The following is an 18657-nucleotide window of genomic DNA, read 5'->3' on the forward strand; positions in this document are numbered from 1 at the left end:
AGTTAACTTTTTTATTTTTTTAACCCTTCCAGCACTATTATACTATGTATTCTGTAGTCAGAATGCTATTATTTTCCCTTATAACCATGTTATAAGGGAAAATAATACAGTGAATAGACTGTCACCTAGAACCCATGCGTGAAAATCGCACCGCATCCGCACTTGCTTGCGGATGCTTGCGATTTTCACGCAACCCCATTCACTTCTATGGGGCCTGCGTTGCGTGGATTATCGCACCGCAACGCACAAAGAGGAGCATGCTGCGATTTTCACGCAACGCATAAGTGATGCGTGAAAATCACCGCTCATGTGAACAGCCTCATAGAAATGAATGGGTCAGAATTCAGTGCAGGTGCAATGCGTTCAACTCACGCATCGCATCCGCGCGGAAAACTCACTCGTGTGAAAGGGGCCTAATAGCTTCATGCATCCCCCATGTAATAAGGTCTGGAGCATCTGTTCTTAAGGCTCTATGTTGTGTCATTCCTTTATTATTCCTGCTAGAAGTTATGAATCCAATCAGTGCTGCCATTGTCAAACTGTGCAGGGACACCCACCCCCGAGGCTTGGCTATTTTCACAAGTCACATAGATATAGACAGGGCACTGCTCCAGAGCTACCATGGGCCATGGCTCTGTTCACCTCTATGGGACTGCCAGAAATGGAGCTCTCACAGAAATGAGTGGTGGGTGGCCGCACATAAGCAGCTGCCCTCCATTCACTTCAAGGGTCCCATTCTGCACACAGAAGCGGGTCGCAGAGGTGGGACACGCTCCTATCAGACATTGGTGGCATATCCTAGCAATATGGAATACATGTTTAAAGGGACACTGACCGGCAAAACCAGCATATTTAGAGATCTATCTAAATATTTTTTATATATATAAAATATCTCATTACAGGTCTTATACAGTCTATTAAAAGCATCTAAGTAGCCCCCCTGTCCACCTTATAAATACCGAAAAATAAAGTTTTATAACCTGCCTGTCTCGTCACCAATCTGCCCAAGGGGCGGCGTTTCATCTCAAAATGCGCCCAGCCAGCCGCTCCCAACTGCCGTTCTGAAGCCCCGCCCAGCTCATCAATATTAACTTCGCTGGGCGGCGGCTACAACTCTCCCCAGTCACGATCCTGCGCATGGGCAATTGAATCCTCCTGGCATCGTTCACGTCTAATCTTCTGCACTTGCGCCCGGCCATTTTACATGGGTCTGTACGCTGGCGCGATGTAACCACGGCCGGGCGCAAGCGCAGAAGATTAGACGTGAACGATGCCAGGAGGATTTGATACATATGCAAATTAACCTGAGAGGAGTCAGAGCTTAAAAATATGACTCTTCTCTGGTCACACAAGTAAGATATGACTCTTATGTTAATTTGCACATTTATCAAATCAGCTTTTTTACATAATAAAAGCACACAGAGCTATGGGGACTGGATATTGCGGATGTGCTAGTGGCCATCTAGCAACCCATGTCCTCAGCTCTATACCCAAAATCCCGGTGACAGGTTCCCTTTAAGCTTCCCTTATTTCCTGAGGTCTAATGAGGAAGATGAATCAGATAAATAAGACAAGCCAACTACATGCAGCTTCAGGCAAACCGACTATTCATGTAGAAGATGAACTGTGCAGAAGCCTGTACAGGCTAAGGAAGCTCGCTATTATCTGCCTAAACACTGATGTAGCATCAATGCATAACTAATCACAGCAAGGAAAGTTGGGTATCAGCATCTGGACCTCCACTGATAGTATTCTCTCAGATGTTTCAATGACATGTCAGAAGTTTTTAAAGGGTTTGTGACCAGAATTAACCCTATTAAACTAGCTTCATAAGTAGACATTAAACCGTAGGCATAATTACTGAACGGGATGGCGCAGGCGGGGCCGGCAGTAGGAGACCTAATCGCTAATGTCAGCTAAACCTAACTAGCCTATTCCTACTTTTATCTATGCCCCAGTTACTCCAGAAATATAACTTTTATAGTATGCCAATTAGCCTTTAGGAGCAGGGGGGCGTTGTTCCTGCTCCTAGAGGCTCCGTTCTCCCACCTCTGGCCAAGCCCTGCTACACTAGATTAACAGGGCCAGGCAGCGTTGGTCTCCTACTGCCGGCCCCGTCTGCGCCATCCCGTTCAGTAATTATGCCTACGGTTTAATGTCTATTTATGAAGCAGAAAATCTGTAATGTATATGTATAATGAACATTAAGTTTTAGTATGATTCTATATAGGGACAGGTTGTGGACAGCCTTGTATGTATTTTTTTGTATTTTGAACCAAACTCGCTGGGCAAAGGGGAGCTAGTGAAGGAATTGGCAGAGGGGAGAGGCAGAGAAGTAACAGGGTGAGAGGTGGATTAGTCGGGCAGCAGAGTTTAGAATAGATTGTAGGGGTGCAAGAGTGCTAGATGGAAGGCCACAGAGGAGAATGTTGCAGTAGTCTAGGCGGGAGATGACAAGGGCATGTACAAGCATTTTCGCAGACTCAAAGTTGAGGAAAGCACGGATGCGGGAGATGTTTTTGAGTTGGAGGCGGCAGGTGGTGGAAAGGGCTTGGATGTGCGGTCGCAAAGGAGAGGGCAGAATCCAAGGTCACTCCAAGGCAGCAGACTTTGATGATCTGGGAGAGTGTGCAGCCATTGATCGTGATAGATAGGTCTGTTGGGGGGGGGGGGGGGATTAAGCAAGATGGGGAAAATATGATGAATTCTGTTTTATCCATGTTAAGTTTTAGAAAGCGAGAAGAGAAGGAGGATGATATGGAAGATAGGCATTATGGGATTCTGGATAGTAAGGTGGTGATGTCTGGACCAGAGAGGTAGATTCGTGTGTCGTCAGCATAAAAGTGATACTGAAAGCCATGGGACTCTATGAGACGTCCCAGGCCGAAAGTGTAGATAGAGAAAAGCAGGGGTCCTAGGACAGAGCCTTGCGGGACACCACCAGAGAGGGAATGAAACGAGGAGGTGGTGCGAGAGTGGGAGGCGCTAAATGTCCGCTCTGAGGTATGTGATTCAGGAGAGGGCCAGGTCAGTGATGCCAAGAGATTAGAGAGTTTGTAACAGAAGGGAGTGGTCGACCGTGCCAAAGGCAGAGGACAGGTCAAGGAGTAGGACAGAGTAATGTTTTTTGGTTTTGGCTGTTAGTAGGTCATTGTTGACTTTGCTGAGGGCAGTCTCAGTCGAGTGGTGGGGTTGGAAGCCAGATTGTAGCCGGTCAAAGAGGGAGCAGGAGGAGAAATGAGAGGACAGTTCAGAATGGACATGTTGCTCAAGTAGCTTTGAGTCATACGGAAGAAGTGATATGGAGCGATAACTGGACAAAGAAGATGGGTCAAGTGAAGGCTTTTTGAGGATGGGTGTAATGGTAGCATGTTTAAAACCAGAGGGGAAGAGACCAGAGGTTAGTGATAGGTAGAAGAGATGAGTTAGGGCTGGGATAAACACTGTGATGAGGTTAGGGATGAGGTGGCATGGGATTGGGTCAAGTGCACAGGTGGTGAGATGTGATCTGGAGACCAGAGTGGAGAGTTTTTCTTCTGCAATGGTGGAGAAGAGGGTTTTTATTCTTATGGCTATCATGTACCATTCCTTTAGTAATCCTTTTAGAAGTTATGAATGAATTACTACAGTTTGCAATTAAGGTCCAGATGGTTGTTGCCAGTTGGGGATGTGTCCCTGCATAGCCTGACACTGACCCCCGCTCCCCAAATGGTAACACCAGATGGACTTTAATTGCAAACTGCTAGCAATTCATTCATAACATCTAGCAGGAATAATAGAGGAACGACACAGAGTCATAAGAATAGATACTCCAGAATTATTACAAGGGGGGTGCAAGTAGGTATTAAAACAGACATGTCAGGAGAGGGGACTGCTCCTCTTTAACATGGACAACCCAAGGACATATGCTGATGTGATTTTTCTATTCATTTTTTATAGAATATATTATGGTTATAATGCTTTGATTTAAGTGTAATAATGCTTTACCTGAGGACCTCTGCTCATCTGAATAGAGGGCGATGCCCTCTGCCACCTCTTCTGCGTCAGCTCCTCTGATAGTCGGCGATTGAACTGCACCCAAGCACAAGGACAAGTTAAGTGTCTGCAAGTAAGTACTAATTCATAAGACATTTCTAACCAAAGGTAATCTATGAGTGGTGGTGTCAATGGCCATGGTATGCGATACAGAAACATTGTGGGTGGAGTTCTCATTATACTTAACCATATATGTAAAAACACCCCAACTAGGGCTGCAACGAGTACTCGAGTAAATCGAGTAACTCGACACAGAAATTTGCATCAAGTATTTTTCTGTCATGTGACCATGGAGTGCGAGTGAAGCCCACACCGCGCTGCACTGGATCCTGAGAAATCATCAGGACATAGTGCGCACTTACCTGCACTATGACCAGACGCTGTGTGACGTCAGGAGGACAGCGCAGCGCGAAGAAAATAAAGGAAGATCTGTGAAGTGTCTGCAGTGCCCCTACAGGAAAGGTAAGGATTTCACTGGGACTGAATGCTAGGAGCGGAGATTGTGGCACTGGGGTAGCTGAGGGCACGGAGGACTGATGGCATTGGGAGCGGATGTAACAGAGTACCGATGTCATGGGAGGGATGGGAGGCTAATGGCACAGAGGACTGATAGCATGGGGGGGCTGATGGCACAGAGATCTGATGGCATTGCGGGGAACTGATGGAATGGGGGAACGGCATCTTGTGTGGGTATGCCATAAAAGTCTAAGATGGGAATACCCTACAACACTGTTTATTCCACCCACAGGGGAAAATAAAATCTACCATAAAAAGGGTTGTACCAGACTTAAAAAAAAAAAAAGTTAGAATCTATCCACAGGATAGGGGATAATGGGTTGTGGGGATACAACCGCTGGGACCCCCACCGATGCACACTATAGGAAAAAGTGGCAGCCTCTCTGGTGGCCGGGACCATGGGGGCTTACATAGGCTAGTGCTTTTTCCTATATTGTGCAAGCACGACCACCACTGATGGATTGCAGGGTGGTCTGTTACCATGGAAACGAGCAGTGTATAATGCGATGGAAAAATAAATCCAGGCAGCAAAGGAAGCAATATGGATAATAATACATTAGTTAAGTGGCTTGTATTAACTTTCTCTACATGATAAATGCCACTTACTGAAGGGAGACAACCCCTTTAATGCCGCCGAGCAGTCCTGGACAAAATACTTAAGTGATCACAAAGTAACAGTGGTACCTATCTGTCAATTATTACCCCTATAAACAGCCTGATGCCCACTTACCTCAATCTGACCATGCTCTCTGAAGGATAACTTGACATAGGAGTAGCGGCTGGTTTGGTATGGTCCAGGTTCTTTGTTTGGAGATGGAGGGTGGAGATGCACTACAATTTTGGCACTGTGCGAAAACAATGGTTACACTATATTAATACTGCAGTAAGGGGGTCATTTACTATTCTGAAATACGCATAAATTAGGAGTATTGAAGGCACAGATGGCGGCGCAACGGTTAGTTGTGCTCCTACCTGCCACTTCTCCCCGCTCACGCCAGGTCTAAAATTGTGGGCATGGCATGGGTGGGGAAGGGGACGGGCCCCATCTCATTCATAATTTTCTACTCCTGTTTTAGGAGTAGAAAATGGTCTAAATGTATGACAGCAAGGAAGCGGTCTTACATTCAGAACTGGCGCTGGAGGCCTCAAAGTCATGGCGAGGCCGGCACTTCTTTATAACTTCGGTGGATCTTCTGCCAGTTTAGGGCTTTATTAACACCGGTGCCTAAAATGCCGGTCTTCATAAATGTGCCTCTAGGTGTACAGGAGCCATTGTTTTATACAGTTCTATTTTACTCTGTGCCATCTCCATTACCATGTCCATCCACATCACTGTCCTCACATTCAGAAACGATTGCTAATATTTAATATGAACAGGATGATCTGGTTGACATCAGCAGTCTGTGATGAGATAACCCAACAGAAATGAGAAGGACATCTTCAGAGTTCCAGTACTGTCCCCATAAACCCTGCGACTGCATTTCCGCACAGGGTTAAAGGGAGCCCGTCACCTATTGACACCCTCTGTAACCAATGCTAATGCGCTGTTCCCTTAGGCTAGTTTCACACCAGCATTCACAGCTCTGTCCGGAAACAGCCTGCCAGATCCGGCATAGCCGAATGCTGCCCGAATCCAGCAGCAACCTGGCAAACATGCTGACAAACAGCTTTTCGGAAAGCTGTACCCACGTGTACCAGTAGTGTGAAACGAGCCTAAAGGTCCCTTTACACTGATACCATTTTGCAGGTGACAGAGGAGGCAGATTGGGCCCTTGCAAAGATTGATAACGCCCTGCTGGGCACTTGGAGCCTTAGGCCTCTTGCACACGACCGTATGGCTTTTTCAGTATTTTGCAATTTCCGCAAAAAACTGATCCGCATAAAATACGGATGACGTCCGTGTGCATTCCGTTTTTTGCGGAACGGAACAACTGGCCCCTAATAGAACAGAACTATCCTTGTCCGTTATGCGGACAATAATAGGACATGTTCTATCTTTGAACGGAATGGAAAAACAGAAATGGAAGGCATACGGAGTACCTTCCTTTTTTTTTGCGGATCCATTGAAATGAATGGTTCCGTATACGGAATCCAAAAAACGGAACGGAAAAAAAAAATATATATAAAATGTTCGTGTGCAAGAGGCCATATTTGCAGGCAGATTTCCAGTCTGCAGGTGTAGAGGACAGGTGATTTCACAGGAGGAGGGGGAAGGCCCTAGTGAAATTAACAGCCCGAAAGGAGCTTAAAACGCACAAGCGGGTAGGTCTTGGATCTGTGGTTTAAAACCATCATGTTTTTAATGCAATTTGGAATAAAGCAGGACTTAAATTTTGTTGTGGCGCTGAAACCATTCCTACTGTCATGCGGTGAAGATGCTTGGTCCAGCCTGCTTTTCAGTCTAAGATATACACATTGGGTGGGCATTTATCATGTCCTGTGTGCCAGGAAACTGGCGCCAAAAAGTTGCGAAATTTGCAGTTCGCCCAGGTTGGACAAAATTTGGTAACTTGTTTGAGGTTTTGAGCCTCAGTTTCCAAGACACTGGCGTAGAGGGGCAGGAAATGGGCGCCTATAGCTTGGAGACTGGCATAGATTATAGCATAAACCCCTTGCTAGTGTAGATATCAGTTTTGGCGCACACACCTGCACAGATGCGCCCCAATTATTAAGAGGGTGCGCCTTTTAATAACCGGCACATCTGACAGCAGCAGAGGCTTTGGAGCACAAGACAAAAAAAAACGAAGAAAAGGAACCAAGGCGAGTAAGAATTTGGACTCTGAAGTCCCGAGTCTGATTTTAGCGTCGGCTTCCCTTGGGAGCTCTGTTCTTTTGCGAATCAAAAAGTTACTAATATTATATTTGGTTCCTTATGAAACGTACCCTAGCGTGTGAGTGACACGGGGACACTTCCAAGCTTTACCAGGGCAGGGGCGATGTGATTGATCTACAATCTCGGTACCGTGCTGTGGAATACATCACTGCTATACCAGCAAAGGGAAAGTACTTTGTTAGGGTACATTCAAGTAATACACAGCAGAGAATACGGCTCAGATTCGGACGCGGAGCCACAGCAAAATCCACATGAATCACTTGCGGGTTTTGCTGCGGATTTCACATCTGCATCACAAAGGGAGAAGCGGTGGAGAATCCCAACATATAATGACATCTGCAAATGCGCACAGCAGGTGAATTTATTCTGCGTTTAGTTTTTTTTGCAGGGTTTGGATGCGTTTTCCTTATGTTTCCTCCACTTCACTGGTACAGCACAGCAATGCGAATTTGCCACATGAAAATCCCCAGCCTATCCTCCATGTGTGAACATGCCCTAAGGGTATTGTTCGTTGCCACTTTCGAGCATCTTTTTGGATCACTACACAATACTCGCCTTTTTCCAATCCCTCCCGCTTGTTCTTCTGAGAACACAATCTGAGAAAGTGGAACAGCAACGCAGAAATCCTGCAGAAAAACGGTAAGAAAATAAGTGAAATGCCTCCTCATATTAAAGGGCTTGTCTCACTTCAGCAAATGGCATGTAGAGAAAGTTAATACAAGACACTTACTAATGTATTGTGATTGTCCATATTGTCTCCTTTGCTGGCTGGATTCATTTTTTCACTGCTTTATACACTGCTCGTTTCCATGGCTATGACCACCCTGCAATCCATCAGTGGTGGTCGTGCTTGCACACTATAGGAAAAAGCACCAGCATCTCTGGTGGTCGGGACCCGTATATAGTGTAGAGCTTTTTCCTACAGTGTGCCAGCACGACCACCACTGATGGACTGCAGGGTGGTCGTAACCATGGAAACGAGCAGTGTATAATGTGATGGAAAAATGAATCCAGCCACCGTTTAACGAACGGGTATACATAGCATAGAGCTATTATTATTAAAAGATATTAGCTCAGTTGTATATTTTGTCACAGGATATAGATGGGGGGTGCCACCTCCAAGACCAGTACGAGGGTCCCCTGAGGAGCCTGGGCACTTGACCGACAACTTACTACCTTTAGGGGCTCAGCTAAAGGTAAAAAAACATGGAGGGTAAGAGAAACCATACATGAGCTGTAAGTCAGTCAGTCAGAAGGGGTAGGAGGAAAAGTTTTCACCCAAAATGTTTTTTTATTTTATTTATTTTTTTGTTTTTTATATTCATACCCTGATATTTAATGCATTTCACCTCCCATACACCTATTCATAGTATGTGACAGATTTGACAGTATTGTAACTTCAGGTTATACAACGCCACTCGCTTCACTCCCTTTCACATGGCGTTACTTAAGAAGAGGGACTGTGCTGAAGGGACCCCTTTTATAGGGATTGTCCAGGATTTAAAAAAAAAAAAAAAAAAAAAAAAAAAAAATGCACATTATATGACACGCCCAATATTTCATTCATTTCATATTTCAAAGTGGGGGGGCTTAAAGGGCTCACTCACACACCCAAGCACTGGCTTCTATAGGGGTAGGAAGGAAGACCCAGACAGGTAGATGCTTCGGGTGTCCACCATGTTTACTATCCAGGGAGAGGACTGGGCGACTTGTCTGAAGTCCCAGGTTAGGGGTAAGCATGAAGAGGTCACAGGCAAGGTGGAGGGAGACTGCAAACTGGACCAGTGCTGGGCTCTGCTCTGGGCAATAGTCGGGCCACAGCTTACAGACAAAGCAGCAGCTGGTCCACCGAGGGAGAAGTGACCAGGGGGTCCTACACGAGGTGGAGACAACGTGCTGCTTTTTTATTTAGTCGCTACGCTCGTTTGCTTCCCCACTGACTAGGGACTATGAGATACCGGAATCTTTGAAGAAAGATTTTATTTTATTTTTTTGCTAAAAATTGTTTTTATAGTCTTAAAAATCTGCAACTTTACTCCCCTAGGTAAGTGCGCTGCCGCTCCAGCATCGAAGCTCTGGGGGGTCTCCTGGTTTCTGCGGTGATGATGTACAGCCACGTGACCCCAGCAGCAGTCTTGTGCCGTACATGCAGGCATCACCACTGAGGCAAGTGAATGACCACAGCAGTCATGGGTGAACGTACAGCATGGCTAATAATGAGGGGACCACAGAAGCCATGGCCCTGGCACAGCACGGCATTTACCAATGAGTAGTTTTTTTTTTACCATGTTCCCTCTTTTTAGTACTTTTTTTTTTTTCTGCAAAAATCCTTAAAAGGGCACCTGTCACCTGTTTTAGTAAATAATTGTATTCCACATGAAAAAGCATTTCTAGAGCAACTATTCTCATAACCTGACATTACCACTCTATTATTCCTGCTAGAAGTTTATGAATAAAGGTCCACCTGGGTGTCATCAGGGGGGGGTTGTGACTCTATCCAATCAGTGCTGTCAGTGTCAGACTGAAGGGACACCCCCCAGCTGGAAACCTGCAGAAATAATAAAGGAACGGCACAACATAGAGTCACAAGTATAGATGCTCCAGAATTGTTACTACATGGGGGATACAAGAAGTTCCTAAAAAAAAAAACGCGTCACAAGATTTTGTCGTCTTTAAACCAAAATGTACCAAAAAAGATAAATGGTGGAACTTACATGATTTTTCTGGTCTCTCCAAATTAGCCTGTGAGTGGTCAAGAGAAGTGTGCCGCTGTCAAACTTACTCTGATGGAAAAGAAAGTGAAAACAAATCAACAGGGACGTAAATTATATCTAGACAGAAAACTTCTTGGGCTCCTCTAGAAGTATACATCGGGAGTCATCCTTAGCGGAATCCTCCAACCTATGCCACTGTGGCACACATCAGTCACGGACTCCAGGTCTTAAGCTGGTTTCACACGAGTGAGTGTCACGCTCCGGACTCCAGCACTGCCGGGGGTCGCACAGCATTTTATTGTTTTATGATGCCATGTAACCCTTAGGGCCCTTGCCGACGAATATGGTAAAAGGGAAAGATCTGCACCTGTTCTGTGTTTGGAGCCGCACCTGGTTTTGGCTTAAAATCACTGACCGATCACTCACTGTGTGAATAAGGCCGAATGCACACCACCGCTCCATTTTTTTGTGGTCCACAAATTGCGGATCCGCAAAACACGGAAGCCACCCGTGTGCCTTCCACAATTAGCGTAATGGAACAGGTGGCCCATTGTAGAAATGCCTATTCTTGTCCGCAAAACAGACAAGAATAGGACAGGTTATATTTTTTTTGCGGGGTTGTGTGCATGAGGCCTAAGGCTATGTACACCTTTGGGGGCAATTTTTTTTTATTATTGCATTGTACTCATTTTGAGCTAAAAATAATGTTTTCAATTGGTCTTTATTAAAAAAAATAATAATATGGAGCCCTTTTATCTGTACAGAGCTGAGATGTTCTAGAAGCAGCCTCTGGACTTTTCCGTCAGACCATGAGCTGACAGGCTCCTGATCTCAGCTCTCTGACATTATAAACACTCACTATACCTCAGTTCTTATCTTACTGATAATAATGTGGCTTATAGAACGGTTTATGATCTCTTAGTAACTTAGAGATAAGGTTTATTAGATGACAGCAGAAAGTGGAAGTACCAGTCACACAGTACCTACTTTCACAACTGCTTTTTCCTTTCCAGGTTTGAGATCAGTCATAGGATCTCAAAACCGGAGGAAAAAGCTTCAGTTTTTTGCCCCATTCATTGTCAATGGGGACAAAACAGAACTAAAGGGAACAAAGTACCCCAGAACGTGTTCCGCTCCGTTTTGTTGCATTCCCATGCCGGACAGAAAACTACTGCAAGCAGTGTTATTGAGTGCGTCATGGGAAACTGATCAAGACAATGTAAGTCAATGGTGTGGGATCCATTTTTTCTGACAAAAAAACAAAACAGTCCAGCACCCATTAACTTCCAATGGTCTAAGTGCCGGATCCATCTTGTTCATTTTAGAGATAATACAACCGGATCTGTTCTGAATGGATGCAGCCGGTTGTATTATTAACCGGATGGGCTTTTGCTGATCCATGACGGATCCAACAAAAACGCAGATTTGAAAGTAGCCTTAGATAAACTGTTAACCCTTTGTGACAGAACAGCTCAATATTTAAAAAAAAAAAAAGAACAATTGAAAATATTATTTTCAGCCAAAAATGAGTAAAATGCGATCCTGAACAAACATTGCCTCTGGAGGTGTACATAGCCTTTAGAGATAGCCGGTGTCGCTCCGGTTCTCCATGCCGGGCCTGGTTTATTCGGCTGCAGCAATAACATGAGACTGCTGCTGCCAATCACTGGCATTAACAGTGCCCCTCTGAGGTCAGCGATTGGCTGCACGAGGGATAGCAGTGTCATTCACCAGGGTACACAAAGCCGGTGGTGGGGAGACACATAGCGGGGCTGACGGATCTTTAGTTGAGCTCCCTCCCTAGTGTTGTCTGCCATCTTGTAGAAAACCCACCAAGAATACACAGCTCGGGGAAGCTTTATCAGAGAGCAGCGGTTTACTCCGGCCTCTGAGATCTCCTGCGCGGACAGAGGACGAGACTAACTTTTGACGAGATGAAGATAAATGTGTCGGGCGCCCGTCACCACCACCTTTTTTGGAAAGTGGAAATGCCACTTGTAACAACATTTCACCCAATGGAGCCCTCCGCTAGGCTGGTATATGTCAGTATACGTTTTCCGCTACATGAAATAACACAGTGTACCGCACTGGTCCATACCAGGCGCCCAGTAAAGCCCTATGTGTGCGCTATACGTTCCTCTATAGGGGACAGATGCTATGGGGTCTGGCTATACAGTGACACACTGAGTGAATGCAGCTTCATCTTCTGTAGTAGACCGTGGTTTCCATTCACTGACTACAAGCAGAGATCTTCCAGATACAGAACCTATATCACATGCCTCTGGAGTTTCTAGCAGCAGTAAAGACACGACTCCCCAGCACGGAGGCTGCTCCCTGCCGCTCAGTCTGCGGTGACTTCCCCCACCTTGTCCTCCCCATCTGACAGGCGCACTCCGCGCTGCTGGATCACCAGGGTCTCGTCTATCTCCAGCAGGCCGGAGCACCAGGAGAAGCGGTCCATGTCCCCGCTGTAACGTTACACCGCAACCAGGAACAGCTAGGTGTCAAAAAGCCCAGGAAACTACAGGACCTTAGATGATGACGTCGGGATCATGTGATCAGTCACGTGTGTGACAGGAGCCGGACTTAATTACTGCGCATGACCATCTTGGCTCCAATAATCCACGCCCACCATCGCGCAGCTGTTGCTGTTGCTCAGACGTTATACTGTCACGTGATGTCAACTTTAAACTGATTTGCTGACTGTCAACGACAACACAGGCTGAGAGGCTTGCAGCAGCCTATCAGCGTGTCCGGTGTTCTCAGGGGTGTGCTGTGATTGGTCAGTGCGGAAGACGCTGACCAATCCGGTAGGCGGTCGCTGAGGCTGTTCTGTGGTGCGCTAAATTTCAATTCAAAAGAGAAGGCGGATGAAGGCAGACATGAGTGTGACTACCGGAGCCGTGCAGCGGACCGGCCGCCGAGGTGAGGGGGAGCGCGTGCAGCCGGGTTTTGTATTGTATCCTATGTATTCACAGGGGCTGCTGTCACAGACGCCACGTCTGAATACAGCCCAGTAGAGCTACGTCTGTACTCCTCATGAATGTACTGTAGGCCGGGCGCACGTCTGCTCTGCTTTATGTCTACAGTATAAGTTTGCATACAGTAAAACGTATTGCTTGACGCCCCCATAGGCTATAACGGGGCTAGGTCATCAATATCAGATCGGGGGGGGGGGGGGATCTTATAGAAGTATATAGGAAGCGCCGTCCCATTGAAATGAATGGGAGTAATTACAGCTGCTCACCGCTGGGGGTCCGACCCTTAGGATGGGTCATCAATAAAAATACCTTGGACCAGTGGCGGACTGGGGTACCTAGGGCCCTCCAGTAAAAATTCATTTTAGGGCCCCACCGTACATATACATTCAAATGTAATCTATCGGTTTTTTTTTGTTTTTTTTTATATGAACATAGACTGGTGGAGGGGTGTTCTGCCAGATTTCTATAGATTGCCGAAAGTCTATAGCGGAAGTGACGTGTGCGCTGCGCAAGCGCACAAGCGCACTTCCACAAATCATCCGAATCATCGCCTTAAAGTGACAGTCATCTCCATTAATCTACATGAATTTGTACCCTCGCGGGCTCGCTTCGCTCGCCACGCATCGGGCACGGCCTCGTTGCGCTCGGCATTTTGTAAAACTAACTCTATACCGCCATTGATAGCGAGCGAAGCGAGCCCGCGAGGGTACAAATTCATGTAGATTAATGGAGATGACTGTCACTTTAAGAAAGCTATGCCCTTAAGTCTGTGCACGCGCGGTGTGCGAACTACTCCAGTGGAGGCAGCAGGAATGCTTCGCTGGAGTACGCTTGTGCGCTTGCGCAGCGCACCACGTCACTTCCGCTATAGACTTTCGGCAAACTATAGAAATCTGGCAGAACAGGGGCTTTAACCACCTCAGCCCCGCTAGGTGAAACCCCCTTAATGACCAGGCCACTTTTTACACTTCGGCACTACACTCCTTTCACCGTTTATCGCTCGGTCATGCAACTTACCACCCAAATGAATTTTACCTCCTTTTCTTCTCACTAATGGAGCTTTCATTTGGTGGTATTTTATTGCTGCTGACATTTTTGCTTTTTTTGTTATTAATCAAAATGTAACGATTTTTTTGCAAAAAAATGACATTTTTCACTTTCAGCTGTGAATTTTTGCAAAAAAAACGACATCCATATATAAATTTTTCGCTAAATTTATAGTTCTACATGTCTTTGATAAAAAAAAAAAATGTTTGGGCAAAAAAAAAAATGGTTTGGGTAAAAGTTATAGCATTTACAAACTATGGTACAAAAATGTGAATTTCCGCTTTTTGAAACGGCTCTGATTTTCTGAGCACCTGTCATGTTTCCTGAGGTTCTACAATGCCCAAACAGTAGAAAAACCCCACAAATGACCCCATTTCGGAAAGTAGACACCCTAAGGTATTCGCTGATGGGCATAGTGAGTTCATAGAACTTTTTATTTTTTGTCACAAGTTAGCGGAAAATGATGATGATTTTTTATTATTTTTTTTTCCTTACAAAGTCTCATATTGCACTAACTTGCGACAAAAAATAAAAAATTCTAGGAACTCGCCATGCCCCTCACGGAATACCTTGGGGTGTCTTCTTTCCAAAATGGGGTCACTTGTGGCGTAGTTATACTGCCCTGGCAATTTAGGGGCCCAAATGTGTGAGAAGTAGTTTGCAATCAAAATCTGTAAAAAATGACCGGTGAAATCCGAAAGGTGCACTTTGGAATATGCGCCCCTTTGCCCACCTTGGCATCAAAAAAGTGTCACACATCTGGTATCGCCGTACTCAGGAGAAGTTGGGGAATGTGTTTTGGGGTGTCATTTTACATATACCCATGCTGGGTGAGAGAAATATCTTGGCAAACGACAACTTTTCCCATTTTTTTTATCCAAAGTTGGCATTTGACCAAGATATTTTTCTCACCCAGCATGGGTATATGTAAAATGACACCCCAAAACACATTCCCCAACTTCTCCTGAGTACGGCGATACCAGATGTGTGACACTTTTTTGCAGCCAAGGTGGGCAAAGGGGCACATATTCCAAAGTGCACCTTTCGGATTTTGCAGGCCATTTTTTACACATTTTGATTGCAAAGTTCTTCTCGCACATATGGGCCCCTAAATTGCCAGGGCAGTATAACTACGCCACAAGTGACCCCATTTTGGAAAGAAGACACCCTAAGGTATTCCGTGAGGGGCACTGCGAGTTCCTAGAATTTTTTTTTTTTTGTCACAAGTTAGCGGAAAATGATGATGTATTTTTTATTATTTTTTTTTTTTCTTACAAAGTCTCATATTCCACTAACTTGCGATAAAAAAAAAAAAATTCTAGGAACTCACCATGCCCCTCACAGAACACCTTGGGGTGTCTTCTTTCCAAAATGGGGTCACTTGTGCCGTAGTTATACTGCCCTGGCAATTTAGGGGCCCATATGTGTGAGAAGTACTTTGCAATCAAAATGTGTAAAAAATGGCCTGCAAAATCCGAAAGGTGCACTTTGGAATATGTGCCCCTTTGCCCACCTTGGCATCAAAAAAGTGTCACACATCTGGTATCGCCATACTCAGGAGAAGTTGGGGAATGTGTTTTGGGGTGCCATTTTACATATACCCATGCTGGGTGAGAGAAATATGTTGGCAAAAGACAACTTTTCCCATTTTTTTTATACAAAGTTGGCATTTGACCAAGATATTTATCTCACCCAGTATGGGTATATGTAAAATGACACCCCAAAACACATTCCCCAACTTCTTCTGAGTACGGCGATACCAGATGTGTGACCCTTTTTTGCAGCCTAGATGCGCAAAGGTGCCCAAATTCCTTTTAGGAGGGCATTTGTAGACATTTGGATCCCAGACTTCTTCTCACGCTTTAGGGCCCCTAAAAAGCCAGGGCAGTATAAATACCCCACATGTGACCCCACTTTGGAAAGAAGACCCCCCCCCAAGGTATCCAATGAGGCGCCTGGCAAGTTCATAGAATTATTATTTTTTTCGCATAAGTTAGCGGAAATATTTTTTATTTTATTTTTTTTCTCACAGTCTCACTTTCCGCTAACTTAGGACAAAAATTTCAATCTTTCATGGACTCAATATGCCCCTCAGCAAATACCTTGGGGTGTCTTCTTTCCAAAATGGGGTCAGTTGTGGGGTGTTTGTACTGCCCTGGCATTTGAGGGTCTCCGCAATCATTACATGTATGGCCAGCATTAGGAGTTTCTGCTATTCTCCTTATATTGAGCATACAGGTAATGAGATTTTTTTTTTTCCGTTCAGCCTCTGGGCTGAAAGAAAAAAATGAACGGCACAGATTTCTTCATTCGCATCGATCAATGTGGATGAAAAAATCTCTGCCAAAAAAAAAAAATGGAGGGGAAAGGCGTCTGCCAGGACATAGGAGCTCCGCCCAACATCCATACCCACTTAGCTCGTATGCCCTGGCAAACGTATCTGTCACTGCAGAGGAGAAAATCCCGTCTTGCAGCGCCGCATACACCGACTTGCGTGTAATCTGACAGCAGCGCAATGCTTCTGTCAGAATGCACATCGGTGCTGCAGCTAGTAGATCGGTTGGTCCACCTGGAAGGTAAAAAGACAAAAAAAAAAAGAAAAAACCAGGCCACAACGCAATAATTTTATTAACTTTGGAACAGAACATGTAACTTTAACTTTTGGAACTAAACATTAACCTGTTTGCTTACCTGTTTTTTTTTTTGTTTGTTTTTTTACCTTTATAGAACAAACCTCTCCTTCCCCATGGGTCAATGTGCAAAGCGCAAATCGCCCAAAGATGTGGCGAAGTGCGTTATGCACTTTGTCCCATGTGAAAGGAGACGTTTGCAGCAGCTGTGAGTGAATGGGCCCTAATAGCCCTGTGTGCCTATCCTGGTGAGATGTGATCCCTATGCTAGGTGTACCTGTGTGTGGTACTTTCGGAAACACTCCCCTAAGCATAGGGCAGGGTGATCGGGACAGTCAGGACAGAAATAGCGGGTGTCACGCCTTATTCCACTCCTGCTACAGACACGACATCTTTTTCGGGGTGACTGTTGGGTTGAGGTACCAGCAACGACACTGGGGAAGTGTCGCTCGTGTAGACGGCTAACTACACTGGTGGATGGGGCCACGGAACCTCCTGGATACAGGAGGTTCTCGATGATCTCTTCCTGAAATTTGAGGAAGGATCCAGTTCTCCCAGCCTTACTGTAGAGAACAAAACTATTGTACAGAGCCAATTGAATTAAATATACAGACACCTTCTTATACCAGCGTCTGGTGCGTCGGGAAACTAAATACGGAGCCAACATCTGGTCATTGAAGTCGACCCCTCCCATGTGGAGGTTATAGTCGTGGACTGAGAGGGGCTTTTCAATGACACGGGTTGCTCACTCAATTTGGATTGTTGTGTCTGCGTGAATGGAGGAGAGCATGTAAACGTCACGCTTGTCTCTCCATTTCACCGCGAGCAGTTCTTCGTTACACAGTGCGGCCCTCTGCCCCCTTGCAAGACGGGTGCTAACGAGCTGTTGGGGGAAGCCCGCGCGACTAGTTTGCGCGGTACCACAGGCGCCAATCCGTTCTAGAAACAAATGCCTAAAGAGGGCCACACTTGTGTAGAAATTGTCCACATAAAGATGGTACCCCTTGCCGAATAAGGGTGACACCAAGTCCCAAACTGTCTTCCCACTGCTCCCCAGGTAGTCAGGGCAACCGACCGGCTCCAGGGTCTGATCTTTTCCCTCATAGACCCGAAATTTGTGGGTATAGCCTGTGGCCCTTTCACAGAGCTTATACAATTTGACCCCATACTGGGCGTGCTTGCTTGGGATGTATTGTTTGAAGCCAAGGCGCCCGGTAAAATGTATCAGGGACTCGTCTATGCAGATGTTTTGCTCAGGGGTATACAAATCTGCAAATTTCTGGTTGAAATGGTCTATGAGGGGCCGAATTTTGTGGAGCCGGTCAAAAGCAGGGTGGCCTCTGGGACGGGAGGTGGTGTTGTCGCTAAAGTGCAGGAACCGCAGGATGACCTCAAATCGTGTCCTGGACATAGAAGCAGAGAACATGGGCATGTGATGAATCGGGTTCGTGGACCAATATGACCGCAATTCATGCTTTTTTGTCAGGCCCATGTTGAGGAGGAGGCCCAGAAAAGTTTTAAATTCGGAAACTTGGACTGGTTTCCACCGGAAAGGCTGGGCATAAAAGCTTTCCGGGTTAGCGGTGATAAATTGTGTGGCATACCTGTTTGTCTCTGCCACGGCTAAGTCTAAAAGCTCCGCAGTAAAGAACAGCTCAAAATATCCCAGGGCCGAATCGATCTGAGCTGTCTCAACCCGAACTCCAGACTGGGCGGTGAAAGGGAAAACTACGGGTGCGGCTGAAGTTGGGGACTGCCAATCAGGGTTTGCCAGCACCTCTGGGATTCTAGGGGCTCTACGGGCACGTCTTTGCGGTGGCTGCGACGGGGTCACTACTGCACGTGCCACCGTACCAGCTTCAACTGCCCTTCTGGTGCTCGCTACTTCACCAGGTTGTACG

At 45.9% G+C, this 18657-nt stretch overlaps 2 protein-coding genes across 2 annotated transcripts in view; one reads left to right on the plus strand and one right to left on the minus strand.

Annotated features, from left to right (window-relative positions):
* Positions 1 to 12648, minus strand: part of VPS36 (vacuolar protein sorting 36 homolog) — a 40460-nt gene extending 27812 nt beyond the window's left edge. Inside the window, exons 1-5 of the mRNA XM_044285296.1 lie at positions 12464 to 12648; positions 10099 to 10167; positions 7940 to 8010; positions 5282 to 5396; positions 3988 to 4071 (exon numbers count right to left, since the gene is read on the minus strand). Coding sequence (XP_044141231.1) covers positions 3988 to 4071; positions 5282 to 5396; positions 7940 to 8010; positions 10099 to 10167; positions 12464 to 12559 — 435 coding nt within the window. The 5' untranslated portion in view covers positions 12560 to 12648. The remainder of the gene's footprint in view (positions 1 to 3987; positions 4072 to 5281; positions 5397 to 7939; positions 8011 to 10098; positions 10168 to 12463) is intronic.
* Positions 12649 to 12920: 272 nt separating this feature from the next.
* Positions 12921 to 18657, plus strand: part of CKAP2 (cytoskeleton associated protein 2) — a 45093-nt gene continuing 39356 nt past the window's right edge. Inside the window, exon 1 of the mRNA XM_044287544.1 lies at positions 12921 to 13023. Coding sequence (XP_044143479.1) covers positions 12969 to 13023 — 55 coding nt within the window. The 5' untranslated portion in view covers positions 12921 to 12968. The remainder of the gene's footprint in view (positions 13024 to 18657) is intronic.

This window comes from Bufo gargarizans, chromosome 3 (genome assembly GCF_014858855.1).
Source record: "Bufo gargarizans isolate SCDJY-AF-19 chromosome 3, ASM1485885v1, whole genome shotgun sequence".
In the NCBI taxonomy this organism is placed as follows: Eukaryota; Metazoa; Chordata; class Amphibia; order Anura; family Bufonidae; genus Bufo; species Bufo gargarizans.